The 25,998-nt window shown below is 46.5% G+C and overlaps 1 protein-coding gene across 8 annotated transcripts in view; it reads right to left on the bottom strand.

The window, feature by feature from the left end:
* The window catches only part of PTPN3 (protein tyrosine phosphatase non-receptor type 3), a 144,472-nt gene that overhangs the window by 54,328 nt on the left and 64,146 nt on the right, over window positions 1-25,998 (bottom strand). For 5 of the 8 annotated variants that reach the window (XM_023584102.2, XM_023584103.2, XM_004476536.5 and 2 more), the window contains exons 3-10: window positions 20,143-20,250; window positions 20,024-20,066; window positions 17,428-17,506; window positions 12,789-12,833; window positions 9,470-9,522; window positions 4,580-4,700; window positions 3,342-3,429; window positions 1,313-1,401 (exon numbers count right to left, since the gene is read on the bottom strand). In XM_023584102.2, coding sequence (XP_023439870.2) covers window positions 1,313-1,401; window positions 3,342-3,429; window positions 4,580-4,700; window positions 9,470-9,522; window positions 12,789-12,833; window positions 17,428-17,506; window positions 20,024-20,066; window positions 20,143-20,250 — 626 coding nt within the window. The remainder of the gene's footprint in view (window positions 1-1,312; window positions 1,402-3,341; window positions 3,430-4,579; window positions 4,701-9,469; window positions 9,523-12,788; window positions 12,834-17,427; window positions 17,507-20,023; window positions 20,067-20,142; window positions 20,251-25,998) is intronic. The other 3 variants (XM_071217077.1, XM_071217076.1, XM_071217078.1) reach the window with 1 other exon arrangement.

Here is a 25,998-nt window from a genome sequence, read left to right as displayed (position 1 = left end):
CAACTCTCCTATTGGGCCAGTGCAAAACAGATGGATCTTGGAGGACAACAGCGGAATACTGTCAACTTAACCAGGTTGTGACCCCAATTGCTGCTGCTGTTCCAGACATGGTATCACTGCTTGAGCAATCAACACATCCCCTGGTAGCTGGTACGTAGCTATTGATCTGGCAAATGATTTCTTCTCAATTACTGTTAGTAAGGACTACCAGAAATGGCTTGCTTTCAGGTGGCAAGGCCAGCAAATATACTTTCACTGTTCTACCTCATGGGTATATCAACTCTCCAGCCCTATGTCCTAATCTAGTTCACACCAACCTGATCATCTCTCTTCTCACAAGACATCACACTGGTCCATTATATTGATGATATCTTGGTGAATGGAAGTAGTGAGCAAGAAGTAGCAACTATTCTAGATTGATAGGTAAGGGATTTTCACATCAGAGGGTGGGAGATAAATCCAACAAAAATTCAGGGTCCCTCAACCCCAGTAAAATTTCTAGGCATCCAGTGGTGTGTGGCATGTAGAGATATATTTATTCTAAGGTGAAGGATAAGCTGTTGTATCAGGCCTCTCCTATGACCAAAAAGGAGGCACAAGGCCTACTTGGCCTCCTTGGGTTCTGGAAACAACATATTCCTCATCTGGGTATGCTACTCTGGCCCATTTACAACCCGAAAAGTTGCTACTTTTGAGTGGGGATCAGAATAAGAGAAGGCTTGGGAACAGGTCCAGGCTGCTGTGCAGGCTGCTCTGCCTCTTAGGCCATAGGACCCAGCAGATCCAATGGTGCTGGAAGTGTCAGTGGCCCACAGAGATGCTGCTTGGAGCCTTCAGCAGGCTCCTAGAGAAGAGCCAAGGCACAGACCCTTAGGATTCTGGAGTGGAGTCTGGCCATCCTTTTCAGATAACTACACTCCTTTTGAGAAACAGTTTTTGGCCTGCTACCATCCCCGGTTGCACAAGCCAATTTCTATTAAAAAAAAACACACCTCATAATATTTACATAATATATAAATACACACTTCTACCTCCTGTCGGTTCTGATTCCCTGGAGAACTCTAATATTTTATCCACCATGTTTCCACAGGGTACCCTCAACTATAGCGAGGCCAGGGGAGAGGGAATGCTGACGAAAACCAAACTCTGTAAATTTCCCAAGTACTGAATCTGAATCAAATTCAGAGGTCAGAGATCGAATCTCTACCCAGTTCTAGAGAAATAAAAGTTTAAAATTAGAGATAACATTCCTTTGGCTCAGCACATTTTTAAAGCATGATTCAGAAAATAATTAGAACTGGTTTGCACTTACCAAGGATAGAAACTGGTGCAAATATATTTTCGGTACACAGCAATGCCCGCGGAAGCGATTCCAATCATTAAATCTAAATTGTGCAGATCCTGTGAAGAGGAAGATCTCAGAGTCACAGGGCTTTACAGTCAGGCTCATGCCTGCAGTAACTTTAAAGTGCCCACGCTTTTATAAATAGCAATATGTATAAGCTTCAAGGGGAAAACGTTACTGAAAACAGGCAAAAATCCCCCCTTAACAGATACTTGAGATCTAAGTATTCAGCACCAACTTCTCCTAAAGGGAACACACACTACTTGACAGCAACACCTGGATTCTACTGGCTTAGACAGTTTACCAGAGAAGCCCATTCATTCCACACAATCACTGAAATGAATATTCAATTTTAAATTTTCAACCATTAGTAGATATTAAAATCATAATGCTCTCCCCCCACAGCAATATACAAATCTCCACTCCCATTTAGCTCTTACAATGATATTTTGATGAAAATTTAGATACATAGAACCGTCGGCTGTAAATCCAATTAAGAAATAAATATTGCTTGCAAATTCAACCCACTTCGTATTTATTAAGAGCCTACGTGCTAGGCATTGCCGCAGACACTTAAGATACAGAAAAAAGATACAATGACTCCAAGCTGCTTTAAAGCCTTTTGAGAACAACGTAGGTATAAGCAAATAAAAAATTTTAAATCAAACAGTTCCTACCCTGGAGTCACTGACATTCCCATTTACTCCATCAGATATTGGTAACTCTAAAGAAGGAGCACGTTTGAGTCAGTGACTATGAAGCTCAGGCCTGCCACTTACCAGCTGTGTTATTTTGGGGGTTCTCAGTCTCCATTTTGTCTTTTGTACAATAAAACCCTCAGAGGGTTTTTGCCAGGCTGACGGAAGAGAATATGAGGAAAGCACCTGGTACAGGGCCTGGCATGTGGAGTTTCTTTTAATAGAATGGGTTTGGTGTGTGGAAGACGTATAACAAACACTAATTTCCTTTTGTCTCTCAGGGGACAGTGCGGCAAGCCATTTAGAGACAAAAGTAGGAACACGGGGAGTTCCGGTAATGGCCAAAGAAAACAGTGCTGATATATGGCGGAACGTTCGTTATTGGGAACCCAACTGAAATCATATGCTTTAAGCAAGATCAGTTTGCATGATGAAGAGCAAGGTTGCATTTAACGGTGATTTTTTTATCAAAATATAGGGAAATATGAAGCGAGTGGGACAGAAGGGCATATTAGCAAATGGCCAGAAATTGAGCGCATAATGAGGAAAGAAATGAACGGTCTGGATGCGCCAGAGACTCAGCATCTCGGGTCTATCAGTTCCATGGTCTTTGCACCGTTTCTGCTTCTTAAATGTCCACGCCCAGCCCACGTTTCCCAGCCCCACTTGTGTGGAAAAGGCAGGGCCACGGGACCTGCTCTGGCCCACCGAGGAACGGGGGTCTCCTGGACCGAGGCATTAAGGGCTGACGTGCAATGCTCCAGCTTCCCCTTCCCTCAAGCATGGAGGCGACACGTGGAGAAGGCGATGGCGCCAGATGGGAGCGGCTTGCACTGCTGGGCCACTGCACGGAGGGGGCTGCCCTGGAGACATGCCCAGACCCACCGCAGATTTTGGAGAACTGAGAAAAAAAATTTGGGAACAAGCTGCTGGGATTTAGGGGGTTTTAGTTAATGCAGCGTTTGCTAGCATTCCAACCCCCTTTTTCACTAAACTGGAAAATGGATTTATACACTTTTTTTTTTTTTTTTTTGCGTCTTCATCTATCACATGAAGAAAGTCTCAAAAAAATCACTCGTTTTTATACCCTCTAATCCTCCAAAACAGAAAAAGCCTTCCAATACAAAAAGGCAACAGGATAAATAAGTGGCAAAACTCAGTATTACTCCATAAGTTCTAAATCTCTAGAAAGGGTCTATTTATATGCTGGAAAAGCAATGGCTTTATCAAAGTCATCTTTCAAACTTTCAGAAAATAAAACAATAATTTCTGCATTAATATTCGACAGGGACACATACCCTTCCACTGTGCAGCTCCACTCCGTAGAAGTCGAGGGTCCGTGCTATGTTGATATAGCAAGATTCTGCTTCTGACTGCTTCAGACCACTACAGAAGAGAGAAAGTGCAGAGTTCACTCAATGAGCAGAGGAAATTACACTCTAACTTCCTTAAGTAATACAAGTCCAGGAAATGTGGCAGCGTTTTTACACAGTTATTAAATGCCTTATGCTGTCAATCTCTTTAAAAATATAATTCTTATTTTTTTATGCTGATAATCTTACACACAATCTAACCCTAGATTCTACTGAATTTGACCTCATCCAGCCCTCTCATTTCTTAATATAATACTTCCCATTTAATGGTCTCTCAACGTTTAGTCATCGAAAACTGTCACTTTTAGAATTCCAGCCCCACTGATTCTGAGTTGCTTCCTTAGTTCTATCTGCCTTTATCTATTCTCTTAGCAGTGGACTCAAACTTCCGGATGTCACGGGCCCCGTACTATTTTAGGACGTTGACCTCTGCTGGGAGAGGAATTCTGGGAAAGTGGTCTGGCAACGCCTTTGGAGAAGGTACACTGGCTCTTGCTTTTGTTTTTATGGCCTTCCTAAGAAGTGTGAGGTCCTTTGTGAACTGGCCTTCTCAGTGAGCATGGCCCACAGGGGACCTGGACTGAAGAGCTGCCACTGTAGCTTTGAGTAAAATGAGGAAGGAGAACAGGAGGCCAGAATTGGGCATATTTGCCAGGAGCCGAGGCTTACCCTGAGGCAGCTGCTGCACTCTGGTGCTACCTGCCTGGAAATGAGGCGGTTTCCACGAACCAAACCTAGGGAGGGCTTGGGAATACCTGGCCTGTCAGTATTGTATGCCCAGCTGTCTGTCTAGCTGACGATACCTGGAGGAATGGCCCGTTTCATTAACTGTGGTGAACAGCTCAAAGCTTTTCCTGGCAGGGTGAATTGGTGGTACCACCTGATTTCAACATGGGCATTTCCTTTAGAAAGTTCAAAGACATCCTGAAATGGAAGGCAGTAACCATCAACCCTAAACTCTACTTGATTTTGAACTTTACAGCAACACTATGCCAAATATATCTATCTGTGTCCTAATAGTTCAAAGCTTCAAAAACCCCCGACATCCTGAAAGAGGATTCGTGAGCAAAGAAAGAAGAGGTCACATCAGCCAAAAGGCGAGGCAATGTCTAAATATATCCAAACCAGGTCCCAAAGTAGGCCACCCAGAGCCCCTCCCTCACCTGTGCTGCTCATGGAGAGATTCCACCTTCACCAGAAAGTCATCATTCTGATCTGGTATAAACTGACTATCGGAAAGATATCCTGCACGATGCGTGGAAGAATCATAGTCTCCAAAATGAGCTACAAGACAGAATGGGGGAGAAATTGTAATCAGTTTTGGGTTTTCAATGGGGTCTGTATTTACAAGCATTAACAGCATCACGTGAAAAATACTAATTGAATATACTCTTCTAAGGTTCTGATACTGCAGGAACCAGAGCTTTACACAGCTCCAGACTCCATGTTTATGATCTGAACCCTTGTGATGGGCTAAGCGCTTTCATAAAACATGATCCAACCTAGTTCTGAGGCTACACAGGGTCAAGGGGGAGATCATGTTCAAAACCAGGTCCTCCTCCAACCCCACACCTCATCCATACTCTGTGGTAAGTATGGCAGTTTGCACTCCTATCCCCAGATTTAAAGAAAAGAAAGGGAACCGCCGGGGAAAATCCCACTGGGTATGCCAGGCACTGTGCAGGCTCGTTCTCCCCGTAGAAGCCCCAGGTGATCATGGCACTGGACAGCTTGCTTTACAAAATGACCGTGAGCAGGAGAGGGGTCATGCCCAGCTGACTACTGTCTACCTCCAGACTCACCACCTGGGATTTGGGGACGTGTGGAAGAAAGGGGATCAGGATGTGCTCAGAGGCCACAGGTGCTGAAGAGTCAGGGGCCCGCTAAGGCTGGCGGGAGAGTTCTCAGGGAGAAGGAAGTATTCTCAGAGTGGTCAGATGATCATCGGGTGCTGGGACTGTTGGGGACCTGCAGCCACAGGGGGACCTTGTGGAGGGATTCCTAGCCTGGCGCCTGGCCCAGTGGCACCTCTCCTTCAAGACCCTTCACTGCCATCTGTGGAGGTGAATTGCTGATGTCTATGACACAAAAGGCACTCCCAAGTGTTATGCAGTGCACAACCTGCACAGGTGTATGTGGCTGCCCTGAGCGCCCAAACCATTTGGGAGCCTGGATTGTGAAGAAGACAAGGAAAAAAAGACCCCAGGTGAGAAGTCAAGGATGCAGCTTGTAGGACATAAGGACACCTGCTTCCCTTCCCCAAGACTCAGTTTCTCCATCTGTATAAAGACAGGGCAAGGCAGAGGATCTCTAGCTTTGATGGGTCATTGATATAGTATTCCATTTTCTTGTCTTGACCATCACCAAAAAGAGAGGCTCCAATTCATCTTTTTCTTAAAAAATATTAACCTTGATCTTTCTAAAGGTTTTAAATGACTTCCTCGGGCAGCTGCCTTCCGTGCTAGGAGGTGCCCAGGCACTCTCACGAGTGTCCCGTGGTGCCGACTTAACAGGGGAGATTTCTAAACCAAACGGCCGCTTCACTGTTATGAGGACAAGGCACGGGGAGACTTGTGGTAACACCTCATGGCCAATCCCAGAAGGAAGAGGGACGAGCCAGGTGGCTGCTCAGGTGAAATCTGTTCCAGAGTTGAAGCATCAGATGCAAGGGTCTGACCCTTCTCTCCAGCCACCTGGCTTTTCACACCCTCCGCCATCTCACAAGGGCTACCCGAGGACCAAGCAGCAATGAAGGGCGCCGTCTCCTCCTACCTGGTTCCTTGAGGGATGGGAGAGTGCTGGACTTGTCTTCAGGGTCCAGGACCAGGCCTGACACCCAGCAGGTGCTCAGAACCGACCTGCCAGAGGCCGCTAAGAACTTCAGGAATTTATTTCTCAAGTTCCATCACTTGACGGGACAGAAAGCCAAGTGATGTGCGCAGCTTGGCTGGGGTCAAACCCCAGGCTGGGAAGGTCAGGCACATGCGGCCGAGCCGCAGGTGGAACCTCAAGGCCGGGCGACGTGAGTGTAAACGAGGTTTATGTGTGGCTAAGTGGACAATGGGGCGCTTACGGGAAATAACTCAGATGCTCTGACGCTGGGTGCCCAAGGAGGAAAGCTCATGGAAGTCTTAGAACCACCTAGTCCAAACTCCTCCTTTCAGAGGGGAAGAAACCGAGGTCCAGAGAGGAGCGGGGACATGGAGCCATGTCTCAGCAGAGTCAGGACAAGCAGCACCCAGACGAGCTGTGCCCTGCCAGCGCTCCTCCATGCCACCAGCCTGCCTGCCAGGACGGGGCCTGCCGCCTGCTGTGGCCATTTGCTGGAGGCCGTGGCTACGCCCCAAAGGGCAACCAAATCCTGCCAGTGACTCCTGAGCCTCAGGGAGGAGTCTCAGGAAATTTTGCTCCTGCTTTCGTCAGCTCCCGGAGACGTTCATCCTACTGGGCAGCTGCTCCAACCCATGTGCCATTCTGCAAGCACGAGCCGCAAAGGCACCTCTGCGGTCAAGTCACCGACAAAGATTTTGAACTTTACGCATTAAGAGTGAACCTCCTGGTAGGGTGGCTTTAAGTCTTGGGTGGCTCCTCTGTGCTACGCCCTGTGCTAACCACTAGGGGGAAACAAAGTCAAACAGTCACACAAACATTTGCAAAAGCTCCGGGCCGTTTCCACAGGGATCTCGAGGACATCACCCCGCCTGATGCTCATTATCACTCAGTGAGAGACACTTCTTTCATCCTCATTAAACAGGTAAGGGAACAGAGAGTTCAGGGAGAGGCTTGCCCACTGCTGCTCAGCTGGGAATGTGGACCCCTGTGTCCATGCATGTGCTTGTCTACCATATCACACCCCCACCTTTGACGTACACAGTTTTCCTATGGTAGGGAAGCTGACGTGCAAAAGCTCATTATAGCAGAAAGAAAGTAGTGCCGACGTGAGAGATAGCTCATCTTTTTAATTTCCCTGCATTCTCCTGGCTCCTATTTTATGTCTGATAGCAAAGAGAGACTATACCTCAGTTACCCAAACATATGGCATCTCAAGCTATCAAACTGTGTTCTGTTGGGCAAGCCCTTTATTCATCCAACTCCAACTAGTTCTTAGAGACATCCCCCCTCAGAGGCCTTTCTGGACTGCCCACCCTCTCTGTCCCAAGAAGGATGGAATTGGCTCCTCACTGCTAGTTTTACCTGGCCTGACCTTGAGAACAGCCCAGCTTTATCCATCTATGTGCCCCGAGGCTGCTGTGCTGCCTGCCCACGGCAGAGAATCAACTTAGTGCCCACATTTATGAACTAAATATGTATTTCCAGTGAGAACCCACAATTTTATTAGCATGGCTGTCATGCTAATATTTCCATGAAGCACTTTTTAGATGCTAATTTTCTTTAGCCCAGTTCCATGAGTCCTTTGCAAAGGGGAACCTGACTACTGAAGCCAGGAATAAGGTTTTTTTTTCAGTTTTCTCAGCTGACTCTAAATGGAGTTTATTATTTATAACTGGCAGTTCCTTAGGCAGCCTTCTTCTGGGCAGGCATGAAAACACAGCAAGACAATACTTTCCATGAGTCAGGCACACTGTTCTAAGAGCTTTATGTCTATTAACTTATTTCATCTTCACTACAACCCTATGAAGTAGATACTGTATTTCCACTTAACAGATGAAGAAACTGAGGCCTGAAGAGGGTCAAGGTCATGTGGGTAGAAGAGACGGGAACCAGGTAATGTGGCCCCAATGTGTGCTCCCACTGGCTCAGTTAACAGTGATGGTCCAACCACAGAGAGATTTTGGTTACAGATGACCTTCACATGTGTTAAACTTGAACCAAATAACCCTATCTTGAGTTGTCACAGCACCATCATCACCTCCATTATACAGATGAGAAAACTGAGATTCAGAGACGTGATTTGATACATATAGGCTCATGCAATGGACAGAAGCAGAATCCAAGCGTTAAATTGAGTCTGATGGCGTCTAAAGCTCTGTCCCTTCTAGCTCTCCTGTCTCTCAAACCTGAAGCTCTAGGTATAAACATTAAACTTGCCCTGAGCTGTGAGAGAGCTTGGTGTCATCAGCTGATCGTGTGTAAGAGTTAGAGTCTACAAGGCCTAGAGGACAATAAGAAACCAAACTGACTGGTGACCATGCCATTTCCATATGGACCTTACATAGCCAGACTGTTTTAGCTGTAGCGTAGGGAGAGGGGAACCTTCAAATGTATCCAGTTCCATCACCGTCCAACCTCTTGTGAGGTCCCCGATAAAGGGGAAGGAGATGCAGGTTAGACAGGAGACTACCGCTGGGCCTGGTCTTACCAGGGCACAGGGTCACTGTATATTAAGAGCTCTGCAGCCACCTTTCACGTCCTCTCCTTCCACTTCTTGGTTCCGTGCAGCTGGGGAGGTGAGCTGAAGTCCTGCCCCTGGCTCTGTACCACTCTGATTCCTGTTCTTTGCTGCTAGGACTGAGGCTCACTTTCGGAGTCCTTGGGAGCACCCGCCCCTGCCTTTTCTTTTTTAAATTGTGGTAACATACAAACAACATGACATTTCCTATTTTAACCACTTTCAAGTATACAATTCAGGGGTATTTATTACTTTGCTTTTTGCTCTTTTTAATGTGGCTAATAGAAAATTTAAAATGACATATGTGGCTCACATTCTATTTCTTTCGGTCAGTCCTGCTACAGACCAATATATAACCCATTAGCTATCTTGAAACTCTCAAAATAAATCCTCAAGCTCCCAGCAGCAATAACATGGGCAAAGGCTCTGGGAAATATAACATGCAGGAGCTGTCTGCTGCCTCATGGCTCTCCTGGGGGGAAAACCCACCCCAGCTCATTCATTCTTTCCCCATCCCCACCTTCTTTAATCCGACAGACCCCCAACCTGGAGGAGAGTGTAAATCAGGGTAAGGGTGGGACAGCTGCCTGACAGGATTTCTTGGGAAGAGGGGAAAGGATGTGGTCAAACAGGAGAGGCGGACGCCTGTAACGCACAGGTCAGAGTGAGCCGTTGCTCCCGACACGCCCCCGTCGAGACTTACATTGTACTGCATAGGATGCCAGGACCACTGCGGAGTTAAGAGGGCACGTCAACCTGGCAGGAGAAAAACACATCAGCAAAGTCACAAGGACCAACAACGGCCTGAAACACTCATGGGTCATGAGCAACATACATCTTTCTTTTCTAGGATTAACCATTAAAAACCCATGAATTATAACAATTTTATGATACAAATGCATCTCAAAGAGTCAAGGTAAATGCAACATGTTAAAGGTTTCTGACAATAAAATGAAAAAGTTCTCAGGCTTAAAGCTGTGCACATGATCACAGAGGCCACGAAGCTAGAGGTCCAAGGCTGGCCAGCGCGTCGGCTGGTCAAGAAAAGCCATGCTCCCGTCCTGAAGGAGAAAAGCCAGGCACTTACACTTAGCTCAGTGGGCAACCTTCTCTCTTTCTGGTAAAGATGTGAGACCTTTTTTGTAGGGTTTCTTAGTTATGGGTGACTTAAAACACTTAGAAGGGGAAGGCAGAAAGAAGGTATTTTGAATTTTAAAACTCACAATTAAGATTCCTAACTATTCACCCTCCTGAAGTTCCAGATCAGTAGATGAGATGGTCTGCCCACTGTTCTCTGTTTTCCCGACGTCCACTAGAAATCAAGAGGCTCGGGGGTGGACTTGTTCTCCTTTTCTCTTACACTCACTGCCCTCCCAAATGCCCCACTTCTGCCAGTGGCTCTGCCTTAGTTTGAGTCATATTTTGAATCCTCCTGGTGGCTCCCCTCCCTTTCTCCACTCAGCCACCCATTCCGTGGCCGGCCCAGGAGCTCTGCCAACAGGCCTGGGGCAGGCAGCGCAGCCGAAGAGGCAGTGGGAAGGGCCTGCTTAGAAGCAGTGGGAGGAGGGGATTGTGGGTAGGGAGGGGTCTGAGAGAGGGACTGACGGAGCTTACAGGAGGCAGGAAGGTTCTGGAAGCACTCCTCCCAGCAACCCAGTGGGAAGTGGAGAAAACATGCCATTTCCATGGCCACCCAGGAGGTTCCCAAGATGTGAGTCACCCCACCCTCTGACTAAGCAGGTTGGCCAGCCAGGGGCACCCATGCCGCTGCTCTGGGTGCTGGCCCTGGGTGCTGTGAAGGTGGCCTTCCTGAAGCAGGGACCCACCTTCCCTTAAGTACTGTGCTCCTGCTCCAACTTCTAAGTGATCTCTCCAAGCCTACAGATACGTCCCGCCGTTACTCACCATCTAATAGTACATCTGGGGACCCAGATGCCATGGGAGAGCATGCAGAAACTTGAGGAGTATCCGCCATTTTGCTCTCCTACCCAGCACCCTTGCTAGAAGAAGAGCAGGTGTCTGGGACGTGGGGAGCAACTTAGAAGAGAGACTGGGGGGCTTCAGTCTAGATGGAGAACAATTCTGTGAAGAAGTCACAGAAAGAAAAAATGTCCAAAGAAACGGGGTTGTGAATACAGTTGGCAGAATCCGCAAAGCCTGCATTCTACCCTTGCCTTGGCCACAAACAGGCCCCTCTCGCTCCCTCTGGGCTGTCAGGTCAGAGACCTGGACTAATTAACAGCCCATGCCTGTCCTGATAGCAATGTGTTGGGCAATGGCTACCACTGACAATGCAGGAGAAATGCTAACTATATGCCCCTGAGCCTAGCAGGAGATCCACCTGATACAGACCTGAGAAGTGTATGGCAATGGCGGACCCTCCCTCAGAGGGATGGTGGGTACCACCAGCAGACCTGAACAAGAGTGCCAAGAAGCTGAGCCAGGCCATGGACCCTACCTCTAAAAGATCTCCACCAATTCATACAGAAAAATGGAGAAGGGAAAAATGAAGAAGCCAATTTCCAGTATTTGGAGCGCTAGACGGAAAGCTACTTGAGGGCAGGCACCACGCCTTTTTTGGCACAGTAACTGTCTCACAACAGGTGCTTGCAGAAATTTGTGGGGAAAAAAAACAAATTAATGGTAGAAGAGAGAGAACAAGTTTCTCCTGCTGCAGAGGGCCTCTGGACCTAGAGTTATCCAAAAATGGAATAATGTTGCCTCATCAAAGAGTGAGCTCCCCCTCACAGGAGGCGATCAAGCAGAGGGTCCTAGAGAAGGAATTCATTCTCTACTTTGAGCAATAGGATAACCAAAATGACAAATATTCTACAATTCTGTGACTGCTAAACACTCAGCCAGTTCTGTCAATCCTTTCTTCAAGAACTTCCTTGTTTCTAGCTGTCTACCTCCCCCACATATTCACTGCCATGCCCTCAAGCCTCTGGCCTGCACACCTGCGGTGGCTTCCTCCAGGGCCACCCCTCCCTCCAGAATTCCCTTGTGTACTGACACAAAAGGTGTCTCTGTAGATGCTCTTTGGCCTCTCCTGCTTACAAGCCTCTGCCTGCTCTCCTCTGTCTCCAGGACCCAAGAAGCAGGTCCAGCTTTGACAGAAGAACCCTCTGCTCTACTCCCCTGTGAGCTGAAATGACCACTAGCCCTCGGCGTGTGCTTTCCAACTGGGACTGAAGGGGCTGGGGGTGTCTTCTCTCTGCTCAGGTAAATCCAGTTCCTCCCTCCCCTTTACTAACCCCAGTTCCAGCTCATCACACCAAGTCCGCAGTGGCTCTTCCAAATGGTCCCGCCCCCACTGGCATCTCCTTATTCTAAAGTCTTATACGACAGTTGTGGTCCCCCCTATTCCCAAGTACTTCACCCTTTGCCCAACCAGACCGTACTCTCCCCCATGCTGCAGCACACTGGAGGCCTCCAAACACCCTCCCAAACTGACAGGAGGAGAGAGCGGTCAGTTTCTTCCATAAATCAAGAAGGAAAAAAAAAAAAGATTGAAGGAGGTAGCTCAGGGCCCAGTGACTTGGATTTCCTCCTCCCTTCGTGGGCTATCTTTCAGATTCTCTTCAGCCACTGAGATGGTCCTGATACACAAGAAGGGCTGAATCATAGGCAGATGGAGCAAAAAGCTTCCCAGAGAGAAAATGAATCAGCAAAGGAGTGTGGACGTGGACCTAAATTAGGCCTGATCTGCCTTTCTGAATGAAGACAATTTACATTCTGCAATCCCCATTCCCTTTCAAATTTCTCAGGTCTTTACCAGAAAGATAACTTTTGTCATAAAACGGGAATAACACTTGAAACAGCTTATCAATCTTAGCCTCTCTTTAAGCAAGACCGAGTTAAAAACAGATGTCCAGAGTCTAATGTTGTACAGGATGCTGCTTTCAACATCCATTCTTTGTAGACTTAATATTGTTACCAGAAATGCATGCTCATTAGATTAAAACTGGGAATTTTGTTAGTCTGGCAACCGACAGGAAAGAAAAATTCAAAATTCGAATTACCTTCCTTCACAGATATCCATCTTCAGTTGTAAGAAATACAAATGCCTATGAAACAATGGTCTTAAGTTAATTCCTATTCAAACTGAAAGAAGCAAAAACAAACCATCAACAAATGTGGATGAGTCAAGGGCAAGACCTGTACTTTTGAAAAATCAAAATATAAAACAACCTGTTTTTGTCCCAAGTATCAGGATCTACTTTGCACATTTCGGGGCTGCCCCTTGTGGAACAGCGACTCGTGTTGCTGCCTTACGTTTTAAATGGCATGGGCGGGGTCCGGCTCTCCCAGCCCAGCACATGCCGTCAGAGGGATGGTGGATCTTCAGGACAGGATGGGCGCAGCCTGTCACCAAGTGAGGGCAAGCCCCTGGCCCTCACCGGGACCTTCCTGAGCGTCCAGGTGACAGACAGCACCAGGACACCCGTGCACTCTGCACAGGTGGTTCCCCCCTACCCACACCCATGGTGCACTGTTCTGAACAGCGTGCTGGCATTCACTCGCCCACGTTCCCTCTGCATGCAGTTGCTCAGGGGAGGAGGGTCTGTGCAGACATCTCCTTGGCTGGGGTGCAAACACCCAGCTGGGTTTTTTCCTGTGTCCCAGGAACTGTGGGTGCGTGATAAAAAAAGCATAAATCTCGGTCAACTAAGAGGCCGCCGGGACCTCCCAGCTGAATTCTGCAGGCGGCTGTGAGCTGCCAGCATGTGTACCTTCAAAACTTGGGACTTGTTCTGTGGGCAGAGCTTGGCAGGTGGTCACAAGCCCCTCAGCCTGTAAGGCGGCGCCTCTAATTCCAGGAAGAGGGGAAGAGAAGGCCATCAGCAGCGCTGTGCAGCCAGGAGGTCCCCAGAGAGATTTATATTTAGGGACGTGGCATACATGTAACACGTGGCAGTTAGCTCCCACCCTTTTTTTAAAACCCAGATTTAAACGGGATAGACATTCCAGGATCTGGCCCAGACGACCAAAGGGAAACCTCTTGAAAATAGAATGCAGACACTGCAGAAGTATTTGGGGGGCAGGAAAGAGACAATTTCGACAGTTTAAACAAATTAGTCACCTCATGCTTTCAAAAGTATACATTTAAGGGTCAAGGTGCAGGTCTTTTGAGATAAGAATGCCTCAAATGGCAATACTGTCTCAAATGTGCAGTGTAGTGTGCATGCTATTTTCTAACAAATCATCTCATTTCATATTTATAGCAGTCCTATGAGAGAGGTACCAACTCTTTCCTCAGTTTCCCCACAAGGAAACAGAAGCTCAGATAAGTTTTCTGGTGTGGGCTGTTTCATTTTAACCTGGACATTCATGCTCTGAAAAAATCTGATTATGCCACAAGTTTCTGGCCTATTTAATGACTAAAACGCTTAGGATCCATTTCATAACCCTGAAAATACTACTTTGATTATAATTCTCAACTCCCCGCAATGGGCAGTACACCCTGCACTGAGTGAAGGGGCACTCATTTGCTGATTCACACCTATTTGGCACTGGAATCTATACCTTTCCCAACTAGGAGAACAAAACCTCTTCTTCCTAGTTTGTTTCTATGTTTATCCAATCTGACATTCAACCAGAATTAAGTGTCCTGTCCTACAATGCTACTGAGGGAAAGAAGAGAAGAGACAGAGTTAGAGATAATCCAGTGGTAAACCTGAGTTTTCACTGATGAGCCCAACTAATCAGGGTCGCTTCCCAGGGATATAAATGAGAACCTCACCCTGGAGATCACACTCACCAAATGCCGCCTGGGGGTATCGTCAGCAAATTTCTGAGCCAACCCCACATCATAACCAAGGAAATCAGAACAGTGCAGTGTGGCCTTCCCAGGAATCTCTCAGAAGGCGGATTTTAATTTGAGATTGCCAGTAAACGAAATGCTAACTGTTCAGAGTGATCTAAATTTATCAAAAACAGCAGTTGTGGAGGCTTACCATGAAGTAAGACGACATTTATTTAACAATCAGACTAAAGGAAAGTTAGAAGAAACGCTTGGCACGCCTTTCTTCAGAAAGGGCATGGCCACTCACAGAACGCAGCCCATCCGTGACTTCAGTTCCAGAAAAAAGCAATGAATGTCTCCCTGCCTAGACCCTTAAAAATCAAGCAAAACGTGGTGATGAATGTCCACGTTGTGATTAAAAGCCACTGATGGCACACTTTGGATGGACTGTGTAGTATGAGAATACATCTCAATAAAACTGCTTTCAAAAAGTGAAAAAAAATTTTTTTAATCAAGCAAACAATAAATCCCATCTCTATATGCCTGTTGCTCCTGAGAGTTAAATTTCTTCAACTTACTTTTGGGAAGGCTAGTAAGCTGGAATTTAATAAGATACTATGTACCAGGAATACAGATAAAACACTTCATTGAAATAAAAAATATAAATACGGACGCCTAACTCAGCATAAGAAAAAGATCTGATAGTCCTGGTTGCCACAGGATCCACTGGGATGGCCACTACCACGGCTCCTGCTGCATTAAGAGGTGTCTGGTGCCCCAACTCTGGGAGGTGATAGCTACACCTACTCCACGCTGGGCACAGCACCTATCTTCAGACTGAGGGAGTCCTAAACTAGTGTTTTAGGAGGAACACAGACAAACTGAATTTTATCTGGCACTTAGGTAAGAACTATTCTAGAGAATTCTTCCTCCTAAGCCAAAATCTGCCTCTCTGGAGCCTCCACCCACCAGTCATAGTTCTATGGCCAAGCACGTTGGACTCCCCTTTCCCCATGACTGCTCTTAAGAGATCTGAAAGCAACATTCTTTTCTCCCCGAGCCTTCTCTCCATCTCGAACACTCTACGTTTCCTTAACTGTCCCTCAAGCCTTGGGAGGCTCAGCAAGCAGCAGCCTGGGTCAGCCCACGGCCAGGGGGCTTCCTCCCGTGGTATGGAACTAGATGGCCAAGGACCCTGTAAGGCGGGTACTGGAGAGGGGAGCGTGAGGGAGCTGCTCCCAGCCATCTCTCCACTCAATCTTTTCCCTGCAGGGCTCAGGCAGGTCTTTTGTGGCCCCCTGAGGCCTCAAGCCTGCAGCTCTAGCAATATAAGGAGGGGGCAGAGTGATGTGTGACAGTCACTAACTTAGCACATTTCATACGGAGTTGGAATCCATCAATCAGTAGCAAAATCAATTTAGTGGGCCACAACTGGCATTTTTAAAAAGAAAAGGAAACTTCACAGTGCTTACTGTTGTTTTTATGAAGCGTTTCAGTAATTTATATAGGTATCTGTGCCCTGGGTTATGAAGCAAAATACATATTTTATGATGGGGTTGTGATTGAAAAAAACATACCTGCTGGCTAAAACTACCCACACACAGAGAATCCACCATGCCACTTTTTAAAGCATCCCTTGAAGAGAAGCTGATGTTTAGTTAATGGTCTGGGAAAACCCTGGTGGGGTCACTTCAAATGTATCTTAGAGATTATGCCACTAGCTTTGGGTGTACACTGACCTGGCGTGTGGAGTGTTTCTATACTACCTCTCGGCCACCCGCACGAGGAAGCCACTGTGGGAAAAAGTGAAAGCACCGTGTGTGCTTCCACGTGGTTGTCCAGTGAGTCACGCCGGGCATTTCTTCTGCTGGCTTAAAATTTAACTTTGTCAATCTCCAATGTCTGCTATTTTAGAGGAAAGAAGTGCACGAAAAAAAAAAACCAAACAAGTAGCAGACTAATATCTGCCTTTTAAATACTAAAAGTTACAATGTGATCAGCGCTCTGTGCATCTGAGTTGTTGCCTCCTTGGTGATGGCCACAATGGACACATAACAGGATTCAGGAATCCTGAAAATCATTGCTTTTTTCTGGAGAAACCATTTGTTTTCTACGAAAAATAAATGGATAAATAATAAAAGGGCTTAACGTCACCGGGGGGAGGAGAAGTAGAGGCACAGTTGAGCTCGCACTGTGTTCAAGTGGCGATAGCTTTCCCATGCCCTTTCCCTCTATTCCACACACCCTGCCCCCAACCCAGAAGACCCATGAGCCAAAACAAAATGAGGGTCTGTGTGGACCCCCGGCCCTGAGGGGTAGACAACTCCTACTCCAGCCTCCTTCCTTTATCTGGTTTACAAATGCCCTGCTGTCTGCTGATTCACCAGGGATAAGAGTTGGGCCCCCGCGCACTCTACTTTTTAGTTCCCACGAACTGCGGATCTGATGGAAAATTCTTCATACAGAGACTTCTGGGCATCCTAATAGCCTCACTTCTGGCCTTTCAGATATAATTCTGCTACTGGATCTGTGGACTGATTGTTCCACAGTTTCATCTTCTAAACCCTGCCGGTATTACTAGAAAATGACATTGCACCCTTGGGGCACAGTGTGTTCCAACAGGTGGGAGAGCCAGGGAGAAGGAGGGTGGAGGCAGGGGAGGTAGGGGGAGGTGGATGTGAGTCTGCTGCGAATCAAACCAAATCAGGAGGTGAGAGAGCTAGGCCCAAGACGGGAAACTAATTAGGTGATTAAAAGTTCAATACATGGATCTCGAAGTTTTACTTGGATCATAATTGTTGGTGCAGTTACACCCAAAGGAAATTATTTGGCCACTGTTATAAAATGAAGAATACATTTTTAGTGGTTATTAATTTTTATACACTAAATAGAAAACTTAAAAAAAATGTTATTACCTGGTTTGTTCTTGCTGCAGTGTGTTGGGATCAGGTATAAAAAATCTTACTCGAAAATGCAGGGTACAGGGGAAACCTCCTACAACATTTTTCAAAAACAAATTAAAATTTCCCTTAAGAAAATGAATGTATGTAAGCTACTACTCTCCCATAAGTGATGCATTTTTCACTAGACCACAGCTTTTTCCATCATAAAAGGGCAAATTTCTAATAAGGAGTGCATTAGTTGATGGTTTCAGAAATCTCTAAGTCTACAAAAAGCAAAATATTTATGCAACACCAGCATACAATCAGCTCTTATCTACTACTTTCTATTACACAGGAATGTGTTTAAACAATGCACTCGTTATCTGTAATAGGAATTTTAAAAATTCTTAAATCGGTATATTATACAAAATTCACAAAGAAATAACAGCTTACAATTACACAGAGATTTATACTTTTCAAACACTTTCATTTACTCTTTTGAATTTAAACACCACCAAGTCTCCATGATTAGGCTACGCTGCTATAGATAGTACCGTTTTACAGATGAGCAAACGTGCTTAGAGTTGTAAGTGACTTATCTGAGGTTACAGCACTGAGGACAAATCAGAACTACAGCACCTAGGCTTCCGATTCTGCTATGCCCCCTTTCAAAATCATTTCTATACTGGGAAATATTTCATGCCTCTAATGCAAAGTGAATTCCCAAAATGATTAACATTTTAGTGACTAAGACACAAATAGCATTCTTAAATATGGCTTTATGCATCAACACTAAGAGTCCGTACAAGAGGCCTGCATAGATCAAATTAGTCCATTTCTTTTGCGAGATATGGCAACAGGAGAAAGTCAGGTTTGTGTTGCTAAGATTCTGGGCTCTTCGCAAGCTCGCTTTCTCTCATCACTCAGCAAATATTCACCCGCCTGCCTGCGTGCTCAGCACTTTCGTGCTCTCGAAACCTAGTTCTCTACCACCCTTCTCCCCTCATTGCCCCTCCCGGTGGCTTTCCTGTCCTCCTCACCCTAGCCCGTCCTGGTTCCCTCTGTCTCTTTAGTACCTGTTCTCTCTAGCTTGGGCTCAGACTCTCTAAAGGTCTGCTTATACCTGTGAGCATCCCTGTCTGGGGGCCAGTGGGTGGCGCTGTAACTGTGCACATCCCGGCTCACTGGGTCCCGCCACTGCTTTGGGATGTCCGTTTCTCACCCCACTCCGCTTCTAAAACATTTTCATGTCTCAGGCGTGGCCTCTTCCAGGCAGCCGTGTGTGTGCCCAGAGCGTCCTCTCATGTGCTTCTATCACAGAAACGTCTTTCTCCCTGTCTGAGCCCCCACAGTTCCCAGGGCCTCGTCCACGGCCTTGCCAAAGTCTGAGCTGGAGAACAGATGACAGTGCCCGCCCCTGCCCTGTGCACGTGCATTCTTCTGTGAACCTAGATGGGGGCTGGCATCCATCTCCACGAGGGCTCCGTGGTTTCCACGGGTCCTTGGGAGTGATGAGGACACAGATACCCAAGGGAGGTGAGAAGTCGGAGGACCTCGCTCTAGGAGAGGGCAGCAGTGGGACCAAAGCGAGCCCACGTCCCTCTCCTCCGCCCCTCGCCACCCCCAGGATGGAGGCCAGGGCTGCTTGGCTCCGCCCCTTCCCACCTGGGGCCTGGGGCCGGGAGGTTTGGACCCCTCATCTGTCAGTCAGTCACGGGCCACCCTGTGTGTCAGGCACTGCAAGGGGTCCACAGAGGAATGTGACAAGCGTCCCAACCTCAAGGACCTTGCAGCATTGTGAGAAAGATAAAGGCGGTAACTAGGAGCAGAGGGAGAGGTGCTCAGAGCCACGAAACGGTGAGACGTAAGGGAGTGGGGGGGGAGTCGCGGCTTCTAGCAGGAGACGGATGGGAGCTGAGCAGCCTGGAGGAATGGTAAGACCTGGAAACATGGAAATGGGAGGGAAAAGCATTCCAGACAGAGGGAAGAGACTGAGGGAAGGCTCAGAGGACAGTGTGCGGCCTGCAGACCAGCGAGACTTTTACGAAGGGAAGCCAGGCAACCCGAGAGAGCCCATGGTGGACAAGCAGGTGGAGGACAGAGCAGGGCCGGCAGGAGCGCAGGTGGGGGCTTGAAGGCCCACCTAACTCGGAGTTAGACTACAGCACGGGGAATCCACACACGGTTGATGAGCTGGATTTCAGGATTAAGCTTTTTTTGTTCGTGATATTTTGTATCTATGGCTCAGTTTTCCAGCTAATGTAATTGAGTCGTTGTAAAGTAACAGGTATATGTCTCTCTCTCTCTTTTTTCCCCCACCCTGGCTCTTACATTGGGCTTTGAAAGGCCATTCTCGTTCCCCTTTTTCTTCCCTGTTAAAAGAACTTGGGTTCACTTGCTCTGAGTTGTCTACTCTCTGCCTTTCCTTTCTTGCCCACAGCTGTGAGGGCCCTCGATGGCTGATCTGGAATCATCTCTGCTACCTCAAAAGTCAGACGGAGGGAAGTTGGCCCAATCATGTCTCCTGCACCATCTGGAATCCAGATCCTAGGCATTCCAGGCAAACTGATGACTGGAGGGGAGACATCTAACGACTACTGTGCACGTGCAATGAGACGATCACACCCACCTTTCAGCTGCTTCCTGATGGGTTTGCTTGACTCAAGCCATCTCTGTTGAGTAAGAAAATATAAGATATAAAACCAAACTGCGCAGGAGGCCAGTACATCTGAAAGGGAAGGAACTTACAGGAGAGTCCATCGAGTCGTCACCATGTTGCAAACCAAAATACTCCTTCTCAGTCACGCCCAAGTGGTTGTATGCCATATCCAAAAGAACTTGGCCAGTGTCTTGTTTCTAGGAAAAAAAAAAAATTATCGAGTGGGCAAACTTTTAGAACGGGTGGTGAAAAAGTCTTTATTGTAGGCAAAAAGAAGTTAAATATTCAGAGAGATTTTATGCAAACACATTTTCCACAATTATTGAAGTCTGAACAAATTTCAAGAAGTCACATAATACATAGGAAATAGGGTTAAGAAAGATGAGAAATACGATTTAATTTAATTCTCTAAGATTTCTTCCTTTCCCTTAGCTACGATGGTCAAGTGGTGATGTCTAAATTAGAAGAGTCAGATAAATTCTTCGTGACCTACCCGTGGATTATCCACAGCAAAATGCTAATCCCAGGCTGGTTTCCTTCAGCTCCTCAGGAACGTCTGGGCTGCCTCTTTCCCCCAGAGAAGGCACAAGAGTGTGTACAGGGAAGGAAAACTCTACCAACGGCACAAATAAAGGCAGCTAAAAATACTCAAAGGCCATCAAAGTGATTTGGCACAGTCACTCCGTGGATTATCTGCTTCACTGCTCGCGTCATCTGGAGCGAGAAGCCAGTGGGGACAGTCAGCCGCACTGCACGTCCAGATCAGGGCTCAAGCCTTCGCCGCTCGTGAAGCAGGCTCGGGGCTGGACGCGGGGACAGAGCCGCGTGAGGTCCCTTTCCTGCCCTCCTGGGAAGGGCAGCCCTGGAAGCCGCGACTGGAGCACAGCGTGTCCGAGGCTGTGAAATGCACGAGGGAAGGGGAGCACCCCAGAGGACAACAGTTCAACCTGGGGCAAAGCAGCAGCAGCCCCTGACCTGGGTCTGGAAGGATGACAAGACTCAGGCCCCCCTCTCCGGGAGCACCTGCCAAGACGGCGTTTGCAGCAGACAGCCCGGCACGCGCAAGGCACAGGGGTGGGCGCAAATCCTCCCTAACAAGCCGGCTTCTAGGCATCCTTTGAACCAAACCATTTAACCTGAGGATGACAGGAGTCAGAAATAGATCACGTATAGAACGAGCAACGGCAGCTCTTTCTCTGAGCGCCTGACAGCTGATAATGTACCTGAAAATAGCCACAGGGATGAGGATGTGGAGAACGAGGTAATGGTGGTCCCCGCCTGCAGGGCCACTTCTTTGGGGGCAGCCTCATAATTGTCGCAAGTGTGGGAAACATGCTCATTTCCTGCATAAGTCCTTCTTCCTGCAGAGGAGCCCTGTACCTGCTGCTTCCTCTGCCTGGGAAGTCTCCCATCACAGGAGAAGCATAATGGGTGTCGAAAGAATGACCCGGTCCACAGATTTTTTAAAAAAATTATTTATTTATATTTTTGGAGGTACCAAGGATTGAACCCAGGACCTTGTACATGGGAAGCAGGTGCTCAACCACTGAGCTACATTTGTCACCCCCCTCCAAATTATGAGAGTTTCTCTAAATGCCTGAAAGAGCTATCTGCTCCCCTTACCGAAATAATCATTCATATTTGATTTTATACTCTATTTAATATGTATTATTAACAACAACTAAACTTTAGAAGCCAGGCCAAATACTAAGTGCATTTTAAAAATATGACTTCTAATCTTTGAGACAACTTTGAGAAGGAGTTACAGCCATCCTATGCTTATACAACATAAAATTTGTCACTTTAACCATTTTAAGTGTACAATTCAATGGTATTAGTCACATTTATAATGTTGTACTACCATCAACACCATCTATTACCAAGATTTTTTCATCAAACCAAACAGCAATGCTGCACCCACTAAGATTCCCTGTTCATTTTTCCCCTAGTCCCTAGTAACCTCCAATCTACTTCTGTCTCTGAAGTTGCTTATTCCAGAAATTTCATATACATGGCATCAAGCAGTATTTGCCCTTCCATATCTGGCTTCTTTAGTTTATCACAATGTTTTCACGTTCATCCATGTTGTAGCATTTATCAGAACTCATTCTTTTTTATAGCTGAAAAATATGTCTATGTCTGTACACATCATGTTTTATTCATTCATCTGCCAAAGGACATTTGGTTGTTTCTACCTTTTGGCTATTGTGTCTAATGCTGCTATGAACACTGCTGTGCAAGTATCTGTGTCCCTGTTTTCAATCCTGTGGGTCGCATACTTTACCACCACCCCCTTTTGCAGATGTGTAAACGCAGGCAGTGAAAGGCTATGTGTCTTGTACCTCCAGCTGCCCACCTGACTCATAGCAGGTAAACTTCATATTTTTCCACTACACTGTGTTATGCTCCTGTGTAGCGCATAATCCATTCATTCAGGTATTTATTCTGCAGAACTCAAAAGGAATCAGAATACATATAATAAAGGCCACATTTATAATAAGACAAGCCTCACAGCTCTGCCCCCAGCCCACAACAGGCCTCCTCTGCTGACACCAGCGCGCGCTACTAGTGCCAGGGCACCCAAGAACTGTCCAAGTCAGCACCCCGATGATGCCCAGTCCAAGTCCTGGCTGGTCTGGGCATCGGAAGGAGACAGTGCCACGATCCCCACTAGGAGAAAATATTCAGAGATGGCGATTCTAGGCTGTACCCAGGCCCTCCAATCTCTCACGTTCAATGCGAGTCAGCTTTGAGCCAGGCTGCCCAGAAGCCTGCGGTGGCATCCCTGGTGCAGCAGCACCAACACAATGACGTCCATCACTGAGAATGACAGAGCGCTCCTAAATGCTAGGCTCTCTTCTAGGCGCTTTATAGGCGCCCATCCAAGGCATCCTTATTTCTGTGACAGTGTTTTTGATTTCTAGCATTTCCTTTTTTTAAAAAAAGTTTTATTGTGATAACATATATAGAACATAACATTTCCTATTTTGCCCACTTTCAAGTAACAATTTGGTGATTAATCGCACTCATGTTTTGTGCTACCACAGCCACACCATCCACTACCAAAACTTTTCTATCATCCCCAACAGAAACTCTGTAACAATTGAGCACTCTCTCTTTTCTGCACTGTCCACTCCTATATGAGTAAGATCATACAATATTTGTCCTTTTGTGCCTGGCTTATTTCACTCAACATGATGTCTTCAAGGTTCATCCATGCTGTAGCATGCATCAGAACTTCATTCCTTTTTACAGCTAAATAATATCCCACCATGTGTACAACAACCACAGGTTGTTTATCCATTCTTCTGACAATGGTCACTTGGCTTGCTTCCATCTTCTGGCTAGTGTGAATAATGTTCTGATGAACACTGGTTTACAGATAACTGTTTTGAGTATCTGCTTTAAATTCTTTGGTGTATAAGGGAGAGGATGTAGCTCAAGTGGTTGAGCGCCTGCTTCCCACATACAAGGTCCAGGTTCAATCCCCAGTGCCTCCTAAAAGCAAAACAAACAAATGAACGAAAAAACCAACTCTCATTGGGGAGTGGAGGCAGCTCAGTAGTTGAGCACCGGCTTCTCATGTACAAGGTCCTGGGTTCAATCCCAGGTACCTCCTAAAAAAAAATTCTTTCATGTGTATATATCTAGAAGTGGAATTTCTGGGTCATATACTAGTTCTACACTTCCTGAGCAACTGCAAAACTGCTTTGCATACTGGCTGCACCATTTTACCTTCCCACCAACAATGAACGAGGGTTCCTATTTCTCTGGATCCTTGTCAACACTTGCTATTTTCCATTAAAAAAAAATGACAGCCATTCAAGTGAGTATGAAGTGATATATTGTTGTTTTCTTTAAAAAAATTTATTGTGGTAACTTATTTACAACACAACATTTACCACTTTCACCACTTTCATGTGCACAATTCAGTGGGATTAATTACATTTACAGTGTTGTGCTACCATCAACACCATCCATTACCAAAATGCTTCCATCACCCCAAATAGAACCTGTACCCATTAAGCAATAACTCCCCATTCCTCTTCCCCTCCACCCCTGGTAACCTGCAATCTACTTTGTCTCCATGACTTTTCATATTCTAGTTATTTCATATATGTGAAATTGTATTACATTTGCCCTTGTGACTTAAATTTCACTCAGTATGATGTCTTCAAGGTTCATCCATGCTGTAGCCTATACTGGGATTTCATTCCTTTTTATGGCTGAATAACATTCCCTGTTATTGGTACTGATACACCACATTTTGTTTATCCATTCATCTGTTGGCGGACATGTGGACTGCTTTTGTCTTTTGGCATTCTGGAGATATGCTCCCATGAACACTGGTGCACAGATATCAGTCTGACCCCCTGCTTTCAATTCTTTTGGGTATATGATGAAGTGGGATTTGTGGGTCATATGGTAATTCTACGTTTAACTCTTTAGCATTTCCTTTTGCTACTTTTTTAGAGTTTCCATCTCTATATACTTTACCCATCTTTTCTTATGTGTTGTCTACTTTTCCATTAGAGTCCTTAGCACATTAATCATGGCTATTTTTACATTTCCAGTCTGATAATTCCCCAATCTCTGCCATATCTGTGTCTGGTTCTGATGCTGACTCTGCTCTTTAGACTGTGCTTTTGCCTTTTAATACGCCTTGTAGTTTTCCGCTGAATGCTGGACATGATGAATCACACTGGGTCCAGGTGAGGCTTCTGCTCCAAGTGAGCTGTGATTCTATTTGCCTCTTGTTTTGGGGGGCAGCTGCTTGCCCTGTGACTTCAATTCTCTGATGGATTTAAGAGTTGTTTTTCAGTTTGTTCAGATTTTTCCTTGTTGACTTCCAAGTTCTTTGCCCGTTAGAGTGGAAACCACAAGAAATCCCTCAGGGCTCTAAGTGATTTATACTCTGGGTAGGTGATTTCCTTATTCCTTCTTAATGTGCTGACTCCTCGCTAAAACATGTTATCACCCAGGTTTTCCACACACTTGCTTTCGGTCGCCTGCTACCTTCCAGGCTGGTCCTTCTCGGTCTCCTCAGGGCTTGCTCCACATGTCTCTAAGCTCTAAAGAACGTACCTCGTATCCTCTGTCATACAGGCTCCTCAGGTGATCTCGTTAGTTTTATGGCTTTAAATACCATCTCCATCCTAGAAACAATGGAATCTATCTCTAGCCTGGACCCCTTTCCTGACCTCCACACTCATGTATCTATCATTTCCACAAAGATGAATGATAGGCACAGCAAACTCAACACGCCCAAAACAGAACTGGCTATTTATCCTCTTCCTCAGTCTTCCCCACCTCTATAAATTGCAACTCCAGCTTACCAGTTGCTGAGGCCAAAAATCTTGGAGTCACCTTGTGGCCTCTTGTTCTACCACACCCACCCCAATTCTAGCCATCAGCAAATTCCATCAGCTCCACCGTCAAAATATTTCTAGACGTGGTTTACTCTTAACTACTTCCCCACTGGTACTCTGTCCAGTTATCACCATTTCTCACCAGGACTGTTATCCTATTTCTTAGCTCTATGCTCCCCTAACAGTCTATTCTGACAGAGCATCCAGAATGCCATTCTCCACCTTGTTCATCCATTCCAAATACACCGGCTTCCACAGTTCCAAGAACACACCAAGCGGGCTCCTGGCTTGGGGCTTTGGCACTGCCGTCCCTTCTACCTGGAACATGCTTCCCCTGGAGAGCTAGATGGCTCTTTTCCCACCTTGCCTTCAGGTCACGGCTGAAATGTCATCTCAGAACAGGGAGGCGTTTCCTTATTGCCGCTACACGACGACAGCCCTACCCTCGTCCTGCCCCGCTCTCTCTATTCCGCTCACCCTGCTGTACTTTTCCTCAAATCACTTTCCACTACCTGAAATAGTGTATCTTTGTTTACGGCCCATCTCCCGCACTAGGACATAGCATCAAACCATGAG

This window comes from Dasypus novemcinctus, chromosome 8 (genome assembly GCF_030445035.2).
Source record: "Dasypus novemcinctus isolate mDasNov1 chromosome 8, mDasNov1.1.hap2, whole genome shotgun sequence".
Taxonomy (NCBI): Eukaryota; Metazoa; Chordata; class Mammalia; order Cingulata; family Dasypodidae; genus Dasypus; species Dasypus novemcinctus.
Note: the sequence above shows the minus strand (reverse complement) of the source record. Positions and strands in the feature narration are given on the sequence as shown.